The 13,152-nt window shown below is 41.4% G+C and overlaps 1 protein-coding gene across 3 annotated transcripts in view; it reads left to right on the top strand.

The window, feature by feature from the left end:
- GAB2 (GRB2 associated binding protein 2) overlaps window positions 1-13,152 on the top strand; it is a 179,792-nt gene that overhangs the window by 122,768 nt on the left and 43,872 nt on the right. For all 3 annotated transcript variants that reach the window (XR_009504605.1, XR_009504604.1, XM_059930715.1), the window contains exon 2: window positions 860-1,160. Coding sequence is in view for 1 of the 3 variants with exons in the window: in XM_059930715.1 (XP_059786698.1) it covers window positions 860-1,160 (301 nt within the window). In the remaining 2 variants the exon portion in view is untranslated. The remainder of the gene's footprint in view (window positions 1-859; window positions 1,161-13,152) is intronic.

The raw sequence follows: 13,152 nt of genomic DNA on the forward strand, positions 1-13,152 counted from the left end.
AAGAAGTAAATAACTTTATCTAAAAATCACACATTAAGTCAGTGGTAAAGCATAGACTCAACCCAAGGCTCTATTTTATATGTGATGTCTTTTTACCACTTTGTGTGGTGTCTGCTCACAGATTACTCAGTCTCATTGAAGAGATGGAATGTAGAAGACAACATAAGGGAATATGTAATCAAGTGTTAAATTCTATAGTATGACAGGATGTAAGGAGTTTATTCATTCAATAATGTGTATTGAGTACTTAGTATGTGCAGGGCTCTGTTATAAGTACTAGGGATATAACAGTGAATGAGATGGGGAAATCCTGAAGTTATGTGCTTCAGAGACGTTTTAGAAGGGTTTCTATGTGATTCTTCCAAGGCATCATGATTTGATAAAAAGCACAGTGTACTGAAAGTTAGGAAACTTGTTTCTCTGCTACTTGCTACGTGTGACATTGTTGCTTCAACTCACCATGTCTTATTGGGGGACCCCATCCATAAACTGAGATGTTACAGTTTTGCAAGTTCCACCCTGACTAAAAGGTGAGTCTGAGTCTGTATTCTAGCTTAATGGAACAATTGCTCTAAAGTGTTTTAGTCCTCATCAGACTTCCTGATCTAAAAAGTGGGAATGCCACATCTCATCTCATAGTGATAAGACCCTGTTTCCATAGTGAAATGCTGCACTAACATGCATTCTAAAGTCATCCTTCATTTTTGAAACTCTGGGGAAATATGAAAGGGAGATAGAGGCCATGCTCAGCCTGCAGGTGCAACAGTCCCCACCCTTAACCTGGTGACCTCTGAGGACCTGTGAAAAGCTTTGAAGTAACTAATGACTTTCCCCCCTCTTCTTACTCCTTCCTGTTCAGGCCTGGAAGAAACGCTGGTTTATCCTGCGGAGTGGGCGGATGAGCGGTGACCCAGATGTTCTGGAATACTACAAGAATGATCACTCCAAGAAGCCCCTGCGCATCATCAACCTGAACTTCTGCGAGCAGGTGGATGCAGGCCTGACCTTCAACAAGAAGGAGCTGCAGGATAGTTTTGTGTTTGACATCAAGACCAGCGAGCGCACCTTTTACCTGGTGGCCGAGACGGAGGAGGACATGAATAAGTGGGTCCAGAGCATCTGCCAGATCTGTGGCTTCAATCAGGCTGAGGAGAGCACAGGTATGGGAACAAACACGGATTTTTCTCAGAAGGGGCCAGGAGCTTTCTGGGAAGGGCTGGGAAGTTGGGGCTAGGATGATGGCCTTCACATTTCTTGAACCAGGAGAACAACCTGTAGCTAAAGGCTTTCCTCTGTGGCAGAGGAGTAATAGGCAAAGGGTAAGAGTGTGAAGGGGTTAGCCAAATATTAGAGGGTCTCCTAGCACTAAATATGCTCAAGTGGGAAACAGATATGTTGGGGTTATGATGAAGCTCAAGGTACTTGATGGTGTTTCTTCAAGTACCTCCATGCCACCACATTTCTCAGGTCTGCACCTTTCTCCCCTTCCCTCAACTCTCTAGCTCTCTGTGCCATGTTAACTGTCAGCCATCCCATAGGGCAACTCACACCTTTATCCCTTCTCTGATCCATCTCTGTCCGTTCCTGCCATCTATTTCAGACCATCCTGCACAGTTATCCTTGCCACTTTTTTTTGGCAGGGGGAGGTTTGGGATCCCTTGTGATTATTATTGATGTATAATCCAGCGTTCATTATGTTTACTTGGGAAGGGACAGTCAAGAGAGGGAAATTCTGATTTGTGTTGGGTTTTGTTAACCTTCAAAAAAAACAGAGTAGCTCAACTTTTAAAAATACATTTTAAATTGCAGAAATGCTCTTTGACATTTGTTGGGGCTCATCCTCAACTCTGGGATGATTGAGGAGTAGGGTTTTTTTGAGGCGGATGGAGAGCCTAAATTAGTAGTTTCCTGCACCTGGTTACATACCAGAAGTAGAGGAACGTTTTTTAAATGCTGATGCCAAGGACCCATATCAAATCAGTTAACTAAGAACCTCAGGGGTGGGACCTAGGCATTAGTGTCTTTTAAAAACTTCATTCTAAGTAGCAAGGGTCTGGGGCTCAACATCCGTTTTCTGTACATAAATGAAGGCCTCATACAGTCTCTGATTCATATACCTATTTTCTGAATTTTTTACAGCCCTTTAAAAACAAAAACCATTCCTAGCTCATCAGCAACATCATCCTCATCTGGGAATCTGTTAGAAATGCAAATTCTTGGGCCCCACTCCAGACTTACTGAATCAGAAACTCTGGGCGTGGAGCCCAGCAATCTGTGTTTTAATCAGCCTGCCAGGTGATCTGATGCACAGTTAAGTTTGAGAACCACTGGTTTAGATTCTTGCTGCTCAGAGTGGGGTTTGTGGACGAGCAGCGTCAACCTCTCCTGGGAACTTGTTAGAAATGCAGACGACTTCCGCCCAGACTTACAGCATCAGAATCTGCATATCTTTAAGACTTCTTATTCTGAAATAATGTTAGACTTACAGAAGAGTTGCAAAAATTGTACAGCAAGTTCCCATATATCTTTCATTCAGCTTTCCCTGATGTTAACATCTTGCTTAACCAGGTATAGTGGTCAAAACTGAGCAGTTAACATTGATTGGTACAGTACTATTAACTGCAGTGTATTGGGATTTCACCTGTTTTTCACCAGTGTCTTTATTCTGTTCAGGATTCAATCCAGGATAGCACATTAGATTTGGTGGTTCTGTCTCCAGGGCTCCTCCAATCTGTGATGACAGTTCCTCAGTCTGTCTTGTCTTGTTTGACCTTGACACTTTTAAAGAGTACTGGTTAGGTATTTTGTAGAATGTCCCTCCATTTGGTGTTTTCTCATGATTAGATTGAAGTTTTGGGGAGACTACCACAGAGGTGATGTGCCTTTCTCTGCACGTTGTATCAGGGGGCACATGGTGTCAATATGTCTTATTACTGGTCATGTTAACCTTGATCACTTGATTAAGGTAGTATCTGCCAAGTTCCTCCACTATAAAACTACTATCTTTGCTTTTGTAATTAATAAATAGTTTGGAGGAAATACTTTAATCATGTGCAAATATCCAATTTCTCCTTAAACTTTTGCACACTAATTTTAGCATTTATCAGTGGATCATGTTTACAACCATTATTACTGTGGTATTCTAGTGAATTTTTCTATTTCCCTCAGAATCCACATTTTATTAAGATCCCTAGGTGATTTGTATGCACGTTAAAGTTTGAGAAGCTCTGGTCTGGATTATTTGTCCACAAACCTGGTGGCTCATCAGAATCACCCTAAAAACTTTTATCTAACTTACAGGTACTAATTCAGTAGATCTGGCTTAGGGCTGAGGAATCAATAGTTTTAAGAGATTCCTCCTACAGAATGGGAGGAATTATTTCCAAATCATATCTGATGAGGGTCTAGTATCTAGAATCCAAAAAGAATTCTTACAACTCAATAACAACAAGAAAAAGACAAATGACCTCATTTAAAAATGGGCAAAGGATCTGAATAGACATTTCTCCAGAGAAGATGTACAAATGACCAGTAAGCCCATGAAAAGATGTTGAACATCATTAATCATTAGGAAGATGCAAAGCAATACCACTAGCACTTCACACCCACTAGGATGGCTGTAATCAAAATACGGACAATAACAAAAGTTGGCAAGAATGTGGAGAAACATACATTGCTCATACCTCCCACCTCATACATTGCTGGTGGGAAAGTCAAATGGTACAGCTACTGTAGCACACAGTGTGTCAGTTTTTTAAAACCTTAAACCTATGATCCAGCAATTCCACTCCTAGGCATATACTCAAGAGAAATGAAAACATGTTCACACAAAAATTTATAGACGAATGTTCATAGAAACGCTATTCATAATAACCAAAATGTGGACACAACCCAAATGTCCATTAATGAATAAACAAGATGTATGTGTGGCGGAGTGCGTGTGTAATGGGCACTTTTAAGATCTACTCGCTTAGCAACTTTCAAGTATACATTTGTTACAGCATTGTTAACTATAGTCACCATGCTGTATATTACATCCCTAGGACTTACTCATTTTATAACTGGAAGTTTGTACACCTTTGATCCTTACACATTTCCCCTGCCCCACCCTTGCCCCTGAAAACCACCAATCTATTCTCTGTTTCTATGAGTCTGGTTATTTTAGATTCTGCATATAAGTGAGACTGTACAGTTTTTGTCCTTCTCTGTCTGACTTATTTCACTTAGCATAATGGCCTGAAGGTTCATCCATGTTGTCACAAATGGCGAGATTACCTTCATTTTATGGCTGAATTTTATTTATTTATTTATATATATATATATATATATATATATATATATATATATATATATATACACACACATACATATATACACACACACACACTATATATATGTGTGTGTGTGTATGTGTCTATAGAATGTGTGTGTGTGTGTGTGTGTGTGTATATATATATATAATGTGATTTTTTTAATATATAGTCACATTTTCTTTATCCATTCATTCTTCATGGACCTTTAGGTTGTTTCCATGTCATGCCTACTGTAAGTAATGCTGAAATGAACATGAGGGAGCAGATATCTCTTCCAGATAGTAATTTCAATTCCTTCAGTGATATATCCAGAAGTGGAATTGCTGGGTCTTATGGTAGTTCTATTTTTAATTTTTTTAAATTAATTAATTAATTTATTTATTTATGGCTGTGTTGGGTCTTCGTTTCTGTGCGAGGGCTTTCTCCAGTTGCGGCAAGCGGGGGCCACTCTTCACCGCAGTGCACGGGCCTCTTACTATCACGGCCTCTCTTGTTGCGGAGCACAGGCTCCAGACGCTCAGGCTCAGCAATTGTGGCTCACGGGCCCAGTTGCTCCGCGGCATGTGGGATCCTCCCAGACCAGGGCTCGAACCCGTGTCCCCTGCATTGGCAGGCAGATTCTCAACCACTGCGCCACCAGGGAAGCCCTATTTTTAATTTTTTGAGTAAACTCCATACTGTTTTGCATAGTGGCTGTACCAATTTATATTCCCACCTACAGTGCACAAGGGTTCCCTTTTCTCCACATCTCTGCTCGCACTTACCTCATATCTTTTTGACAATAGCCATTTAACAGGTGTGAAGTGATATCTCATTGTGGTTTTGATTTGATTTACATTTCCCTGATGATATGATTAGTGATGTTGAGCACCTTTTCAGGTAGCTGTTTGCCATTTGAATATCTTCTTTGGAAAAAGGTCTATTCAGGTTCTTTGTCCATTTTTTAATCAGGTTATTTGAGTTTTTGCTATTGAGTTATATGAGTTCCTTATATATTTTTGATATTAATCCCTTATCAGATATGAAGTTTGCAAATATTTTCTCCCATTCCTTAGGTTGCCTTTTCATTTTATTGATTGTTTCTTTTGCTGTGCAGAAGCTTTTTAGTTTAATGTAGTCCCACTTATTTACTTTTGCCTTTCTTGCTTGTGCTTTTGGTGTCATATCCAAACAATCGTTGCCAAGACCAGTGTCAAAGAACTTTTCCTCTGTGTTTTCTTTTAGGATTTTTATGGTTTCAGGTCTTACATCTTTTATCCATTTCAAGTTAATTTTTATGCATTGTGTAAGATAGGGTTTTTTGTTTGTTTTTTGTTGTTGTTGTTTTATTTTTGGCTGCATTGGGTCTTTGTTGCTGCACGCGGGCTTTCTCTAGTTGCGGTGAGTGGGGGCTACTCTTTGTTGTAGTGCACAGGCTTCTCATTGTGGTGGCTTCTCTTGTTGCAGAACACGGGCTCTAGGCTCATGGGCTTCAGTAGTTGTGGCACACAGGCTCAGTAGTTGTGGCTTGCAGACTTAGTAGCTCCGCAGCATGTGGAATCTTCCTGGCCAGGGCTCGAGCCCATGTCCCCTGCATCGGCAGGCAGACTTTTAACCACTGCACCACCAAGGAAGTCCTAAGATAGGGTTTTTGTTTGTTTGTTTGTTTGTTTTTTATTTATTTTAACACCTTTATTGGAGTATAATTGCTTTACAATGGTGTGTTAGTTTCTGCTTTATAACAAAGTGAATCAGCTATACATGTACATATATCCCCATATCCCTTCCCTCTTGCGTCTCCCTCCCACCCTCCCTATCCCACCCCTCTAGGTGGTCACAAAGCACTGAGCTGATCTCCCTGTGCTATATAGCTGCTTCCCACTAGCTATCTATTTTGGTAGTATATATAAGTCCATTGCCACTCTCTCACTTTGTCCCAGCTTACCCTTCCCCCTCCCCGTGTCCTCAAGTCCATTCTCTACATCTGCGTCTTTATTCCTGTCCTGCCCCTAGGTTCTTCATAACCATTTTTTTTCTTTAGATTCCATATATATGTGTTAGCATACGGTATTTGTTTTTCTCTTTCTAACTTACTTCACTCTGTATGACAGACTCTAGGTCAATCCACCTCACTACACATAACTCAATTTCATTTCTTTTTATGGCTGAGTAATATTCCATTGTATATATGTGCCACATCTTCTTTATCCATTCATCTGTCAGTGGACACTTAGGTTGCTTCCATGTCCTGGCTATTGTAAATAGAGTTGCAGTGAACATTGTGGTACATGACTCTTTTTGAGTTATGGTCTTCTCAGGGTATATGCCCAGTAGTGGGATTGCTGGGTCGCATGGTAGTTCTTTTTTTAGTTTTTAAGGAACCTCCATACTGTTCTCCATAGTGGCTGTACCAAGATAGGGTTTTAATTCCATTCTTTTGCATGTGAATATCCAGTTTTCCCAACACAATTTTTAAAATTTATTTATCTATTTATTTTATTTATTTAGGCTCCACTGGGTCTTAGTTGTAGCATGCGGGATCTTTTAGTTGCAGCATGTGGACTTCGTAGTTGCGGCATGCATGCGGGATCTAGTTCCCCAACCAGGGATTGAACCCAGGCCCCCTGCATTGGGAGTGTGGAGTCCTACCCACTGGAACATCAGGGAAGTCCCCCAACACAGTTTTTTGAAAAGACTTTTCTCCTTTGAGTATTTTTGGCTCCCTTGTCAAATATTGACCATATATTGGCGCTCTCTGTTCTGTTCCTTTGGTCTATGTGTCTGTTTTTGTGCCGGTACCATACTGTTTTGATTACTATAGCTTTGTAATATACTTTGACATCAGGGAGTGTGATGCCTCCAACTTTGTTCTTCTTTCTCCAAATTGCTTTGGCTATTTGGCATCTTTCGCGGTTTCATATGAATTTTAGGATTGTTTTTTCTATTTCTGTAAAAAATGCCATTGGAATCTTGATAGGAATTGCACTGAATGTATAGATGGTTTTCGATAGTTTGGGCATTTTAACAATGTAAATTCTTCAAATCCATGAACACAAGATACCTTTCCACTTACTTGTGTTGAAGTTCTTAATTTTTAATCATGGAGCCCTGCATTTTCAGTTTGTACTGAGCTCTGCAAATTATGTAGCTGATTGTGCCTGGACTAGATGTCCTGACCTAGGAATTATGTGATCTTCCTTGAGGAAGGATTATGAGCCCCCATTTTACTCTTAAGTTCTTTGGTATAATTTTTGCTTCCTGTGCGGAATTTTTTGTTTTCCCCCCAAAATCTTTGTTATTTTAGGCTTTATGGATTTTGTTTTTGTTTTTCATTTTATTTTATTCCTGATAAAGAAATAAAATACTCATGCAAAAACACAGAAGAAAATAAGAACGGAATTTTTAAAAAGTGGGAGAAAGAACCCATAGACCCTCTAGTCTCAAAGTTTTCATAAATATGAGAAATAAGTCCAAGGAATATGTCAGCTTTTTAGGAAATAGGTATAATGGGGTGGAGGAGGAACCAGAAAGCAAATTGCTTTTAAGTGAACTATTCTCTTGTGGGATTAGAGGTGTCCCTACCAAGAAAAACATATCCTTGAGATATAGCAAAAATTACTCTTGGTGCAAATATCTTTTTTAAAAATCACATATTTAAAAAATAGTTATTGTCTGAATCCCTACTTTTACTATATAGAATTTAAGTATAATTCATATTCTAACATGTAGAACTACATCATCTGGGCTTGCTTTCTTTGGTGGGAATATTTATTTGTTCATTCACACATTGTTCATTTACTCATTCATTTATCAAATCTTTATGGAGCACTCATTCTATGAGAGTCCCTGTCATAATCACTGAGGCTACAGACTATAAAGATGAACCATAGAGTTCCAGGCCTCAGACATCATAGTCTAGTGGAGGGGACAGACATAACCAGACAGTCGCAGGGAAATTCTGTAACAGAGGCATCACCAAGGATGGAGGCACCAGCCCATGCACCACCAGCTCAGTGAGGGAAGAAAAGGAGGGGAAGTGTTAAGGGGGTGACAAATAATCAAGTCAGTATTTTTCAACAGCTTTGTCTATTAAACAATATATTCCCTTTAACTTCTTTTTTAAGGGATTATTTTATTAGATGTCTAGTGGTTTAATTACCAGAGCAAGGGTATTATTTGTCTCTGATAGAGGTTTAGGATTTTTTGTGAGATCTTTCTGATGAAGACAAATAGCCTTTTCTTCCCTCTCATAGGAGAATCTGGTATGTAAAAAGATTCAACCACATAATAGGTTATGTTTTAATTTAGAAGCTGTCTTGAAAGTGTATATATTATATCTATAAAACCCTCAGGTAAGGAATGAGAGATTAATCACCCAAGTCAATGTTTCTTTTCACTGAGAATCAGGATCTGAGGAAAAGCAGGAAGGAAGTTAACATTTGACTACCTACTTTTGCTTAAGTACTTTATTTCATTTAATCAGTTTTATCAACTGTTTCCATTTTTTTCAAATAAAGAAACTGAGTGCTATTTCTTCCCTGCCTAACACTCCAGGACTAAAACTCTTCTCTGAACCCAGCCTTGGCTGGGTTCAGATGGGCTATCCAACTCTCATCTGCCTGAGATTCTTCCTAAATACAACGCTGCTCTCCTTTTGCTGAGGCTTGTTGAGAACAATCCGATCACCTGGGTGTCAGCGTCAGCACCTGCCTTATGTGAGGAGCATCCTGTACTGATATCTAACCCTCAGTGGCCACAAAAGGAAATTATAGGAGCTGTGTATTGAGCATCTACTCTTTGTAAAATAGGGACTTTACATGAATTCTCACTAAAAATTCATAGTAATCCTTTGAGGTAGCAACAATTTTGACTCAAGGTCACAGCTAGAAAATGATGGAGCCAGGATTCTAGTCTAACCCAGGTCTGACTTTGCATTATAATATGCTGTCTCTTTGTCCTGGACCTCCTGGAATATGAAAATCTGCCAGAACCAAGACCCGATATTTTTGCCCCTTGGACACCATGTATTAGATTGGAAGCACTCCTTGACCCCTTCCACCAGAGTTCTACAGCTGGCTCAGGTTTCCCTCCTCACCAACCCATATTGCTGAAATCCTTGGGCTCGAATATTCCAAGAATTTAGTAACTTCTAGAGCTTTAATCCAGCCATTAGGCTGGATTGGTGAGTCTGTAGGCTGGGGACGAGGAAGCCTGAACTCACATCACAACTCTGGGATGATGTGAACAAGTCACTTGATTGAGGTCTTAGTTTCCTTTCTTCAAATAGAGAGAAAATCCTCTTTTCACTCAATAATTCTGCTTCTCTATGGGTTCATCAACGCAGACCTTAGACCACTGGCAGCCCCTCAAGTTTCATATTTCCCAAAGGAATATTCACATTGTATTCTATGTAGAGGTATCTACTGGAGCTGTGCAGTCCATACCCCTGCTTGCTGTTGGTCCTGTAGAAATTTCTTCCCATGGGGAGCTTCCTTCAAGCAGATACTCCTTTTTTCCTTTCTTTTTTTAAAAGAGTTGTGATGGGACCCGTAAAAAAACTTGTGTTTTTCACTTTAAGCTGGAAGCGGTTCTATAGCAGATGGAGTCTTTTTTTAATCCTTCTTGCCACCCCCAGCTTCTTCTTTCTGATGCCACTCTCCAATTCCTCACGTATTCCAGCCAAAAATGCCTAGGATAAAACCTGTCTAGGATCAAGACCAGACCAGGAGTGACACGTTGAGTTTGAATATCGACACAAGGGTGGAAGAAACAGCCTCCTGATAGAGATCTCTTTCCAAAAGGAAACCAGGCACGATGCTCAGAAAGGAAAAGCAATTCTAAGAATGAATATCAAGATTTCATATCACATACATGGAGTTTGCTTGTTTGTTTGGGGTGTGTGTGTGTGTGTGTACATGTACGCACAGGCAACAGTAAGAACCCCACCTTCCTCTGGGAATCAAAATAGCCTTCAGTCCCCCAAGTCAGGGGGCAGAAAGTTGCTCTGAGCTGTGTTTACGAGCAGGCGGGTCCGAGTCCTCACATTTGTGGCCCCGTCGTGGGCAGCTGTCCCTGACCAGATGTACCACACATAAAAAGAAGCAGCTCCCAGCACAGAGCATGGATGAATGATTCATGGGCTCAGGAGTCACCCACTGTTAGGAAAGCCCTCACCCCTTTGAACCCTCTAAACTGAGGGCTTCTCCTTCCTACTCATCCCCTCCCTCCTCCCTCTATTCAGTAGCTGGTCCAGGACCTGCACAGCCCCTTGCTCTAACGTGCACTCTGAAAGGCACCCTAGCTGCTGCTGTTTATTTGCTCTAGGATGTTGAATTAGTAACTGTATCTCTTTGAGGTGTTATCATCTGTAAAATGGAGAGGACGCTCCCTTGCAGAGGGGTTGGGAGGAAGCTGGGGAAATGTATAGGCGCACAATGTGAACAGTAGCTGCTTGTTTCTCCGTTTTCCGTGTCGTGCTTTTGGTGAAAATGATGATTTTTATATCTGTAGGTCAAGATGAACAGGATATGATTTAAGAATCTGGTGTTTTTAGAGAACTTTACAGTCTACAAAACACTTACGCAGTCTCCTTTGCATATAAAGAAACAAAATAAGCTAGGCAGGGCCGCTAGCACTATTCCTGTTGCACAAATAAGGAAGCTAAAGTTTAAAGGCACTGACATTGCCAGAAAGCAGTGTTGCCGGATCTAGAATCCAAGGCTTTTAACTCCATTCTAGGGCTGTATGCTCTAACTCCTTCTCATTTATCCGAACCCCTTTTCACAGACCTGTTTATTGTGGCTGCTTGTAAATCACAAAATAGCCAGCAAGGAGGAGAAGCAAGAAGTTGATATATCACTGAGAACTAAACATTTGGAAAGTAAAGTGCTGTCTATACATTAATATTAATCTCGGACAGCTAAATCAGCAAGATAACATGATCCATCTCAGAGTAGCCAACAAACTACTGTGAACTAAACCTCAGGGAGTTTAGGTCACCAGAGCCCCATTTGCAACTCTTGAAGATTTTGAAATTAAGGCCAGAGCCTCCTCCATATCCTGTCTATTATTGTAGCTTTTTCCCTTCTTGAACTCCCTGGCAGGAATTTCACAGTAGTTGCATGACTAACTCTATGGAAAGATGACCTCCCAGAGTTCCAACCGACTGTTCTTTATCTGTTCCCCACCTTTTCTCTACTAAAATTTTGGGTGAGACTGCCCCCTACTTTAAATATTTTGTGAATATTTACACTTCTAGTCATCCGTGAATTTCCACAGTAACTCAATAGCAGAATTATTTTAAGTCCTGGTTCCCTTCCAGGATGAAACTATACCCACAGGTATGCGTTTGGGGAAATCTTCAACCTCCAGTGGAGGAATGTTATCAGGGTCTTCAAACAGCTCCTTCCCCTCCAGAGAGAATGTTTGGTGCCTTAAAGGTCAGGACCCCTTATTCCAGCTGGACTTCTCACAGCAGGGAGGGCCGTGGTAGAGACAGGCAGTCCACTCAGGTGCCTTCTGGTGACCTTGGTCCCTTCCCCCACTACCCCGACGCAGTGAGTGGGAGTGCCGGGGAGAAGCTGGGAGTGTAGGACGGTGGGGAGGAGAGAGGCCTTTCTAGGAGACCTGACCCTTTCTCTCTTCTCATTCCTGGGAGGAACTTGGCCTCCCTTGTTCCATCCCCTACCTTTTGTCTTCTGGGTTTTTTTTTTAACTGAGGTCAGATCTCTCACTCCTCTGGGAGACCCTTGTTGGAAGCTTAGAGCAAATGTGGGAGGTGATAGGCAACTTCTCCCCAGGCTTACACAGGTCCCTGGAGGAAAGAAGAACAGAGTGGAGACTGATCCGGGCCCCAGCCCAGAGGCGGAGGCTGCTCTCTGAATCACCCACCCTTTTTTTCCAGAGACAGTGGGGAAAATAAACATCCAGACCAGTTTCCAGCCAGATCTGAAATCCTCATGCCTTAAAAAAAAATTGGTATTCTAAATAACCCTGAAATATCAGACCTTCCTCCTCAATCTTTTGTTTATTTGTTGTTTTTTTGTCTACAGCTGGGTCTTGTCACCCTGAGAGTAGGCTTTGAGTTGGGACATGAACTCTGTAAAATCCCCACAGACACTTTTGCGTTGTCCTGGAACAGGCTTCAGCCCTGACCTGCAGCAAAGTCCAGACCCTCTGGAGGAGGAAAGGGAGACAGGGAGAAACCTGACCCTCTTCTTTTCATTCTAAGCCTTGATCCTCCTTCCTACTTTCCCTTATATACCAGACACTCCCCCACACCGTCCCAGCCAGCCAGCCAGCATAAAGTCTAATGTACCTGCCAAACCCACAGACTGTTAGAAATGAGAGTGTCTCATCCCAACTCCTCAACACCAGAAGCTTTGGATAGTTCCCCAGATGTCCCATGAGATGCTCCCCCTTTTTTGTTCTTTGAGTATTTCTAATTATCTCTAGTGAAGGAGGGTAATAAATTATTGTTGAATTGGTCCCAGACCAGATTCCAAAGCCCAATGTAACTCTAATTTTTGGCTAAAGGTAGAATCAGGACTTTGAATTTTGTGGTAAGGTCACCTTGGACCTCTGAAGCTCTTGATTATGATTAAACATCCAGTTGTGTACAGTTCTGCATAGGATTCTGAACTCTACAAAGGCCATTGGACTCTACCTTCAAGTTGAGGCCCACCCTGCACGCCAGCATGGAGTCAAGGCTCTGGGATTCTTCACCCTTTTTGCTCAGTTCTGACCCTCATCTTGTGTGCGAGATAAGGTCAGCCCTGGAACTTTGCCTACTTTTCCTATTCTTGAGTCATTTCCCTGTTAGACTGACTGTCGTATCGAATTCCACCTAGGACTAGACCCC

This window comes from Balaenoptera ricei, chromosome 8, assembly GCF_028023285.1.
Source record: "Balaenoptera ricei isolate mBalRic1 chromosome 8, mBalRic1.hap2, whole genome shotgun sequence".
NCBI lineage: Eukaryota > Metazoa > Chordata > Mammalia > Artiodactyla > Balaenopteridae > Balaenoptera > Balaenoptera ricei.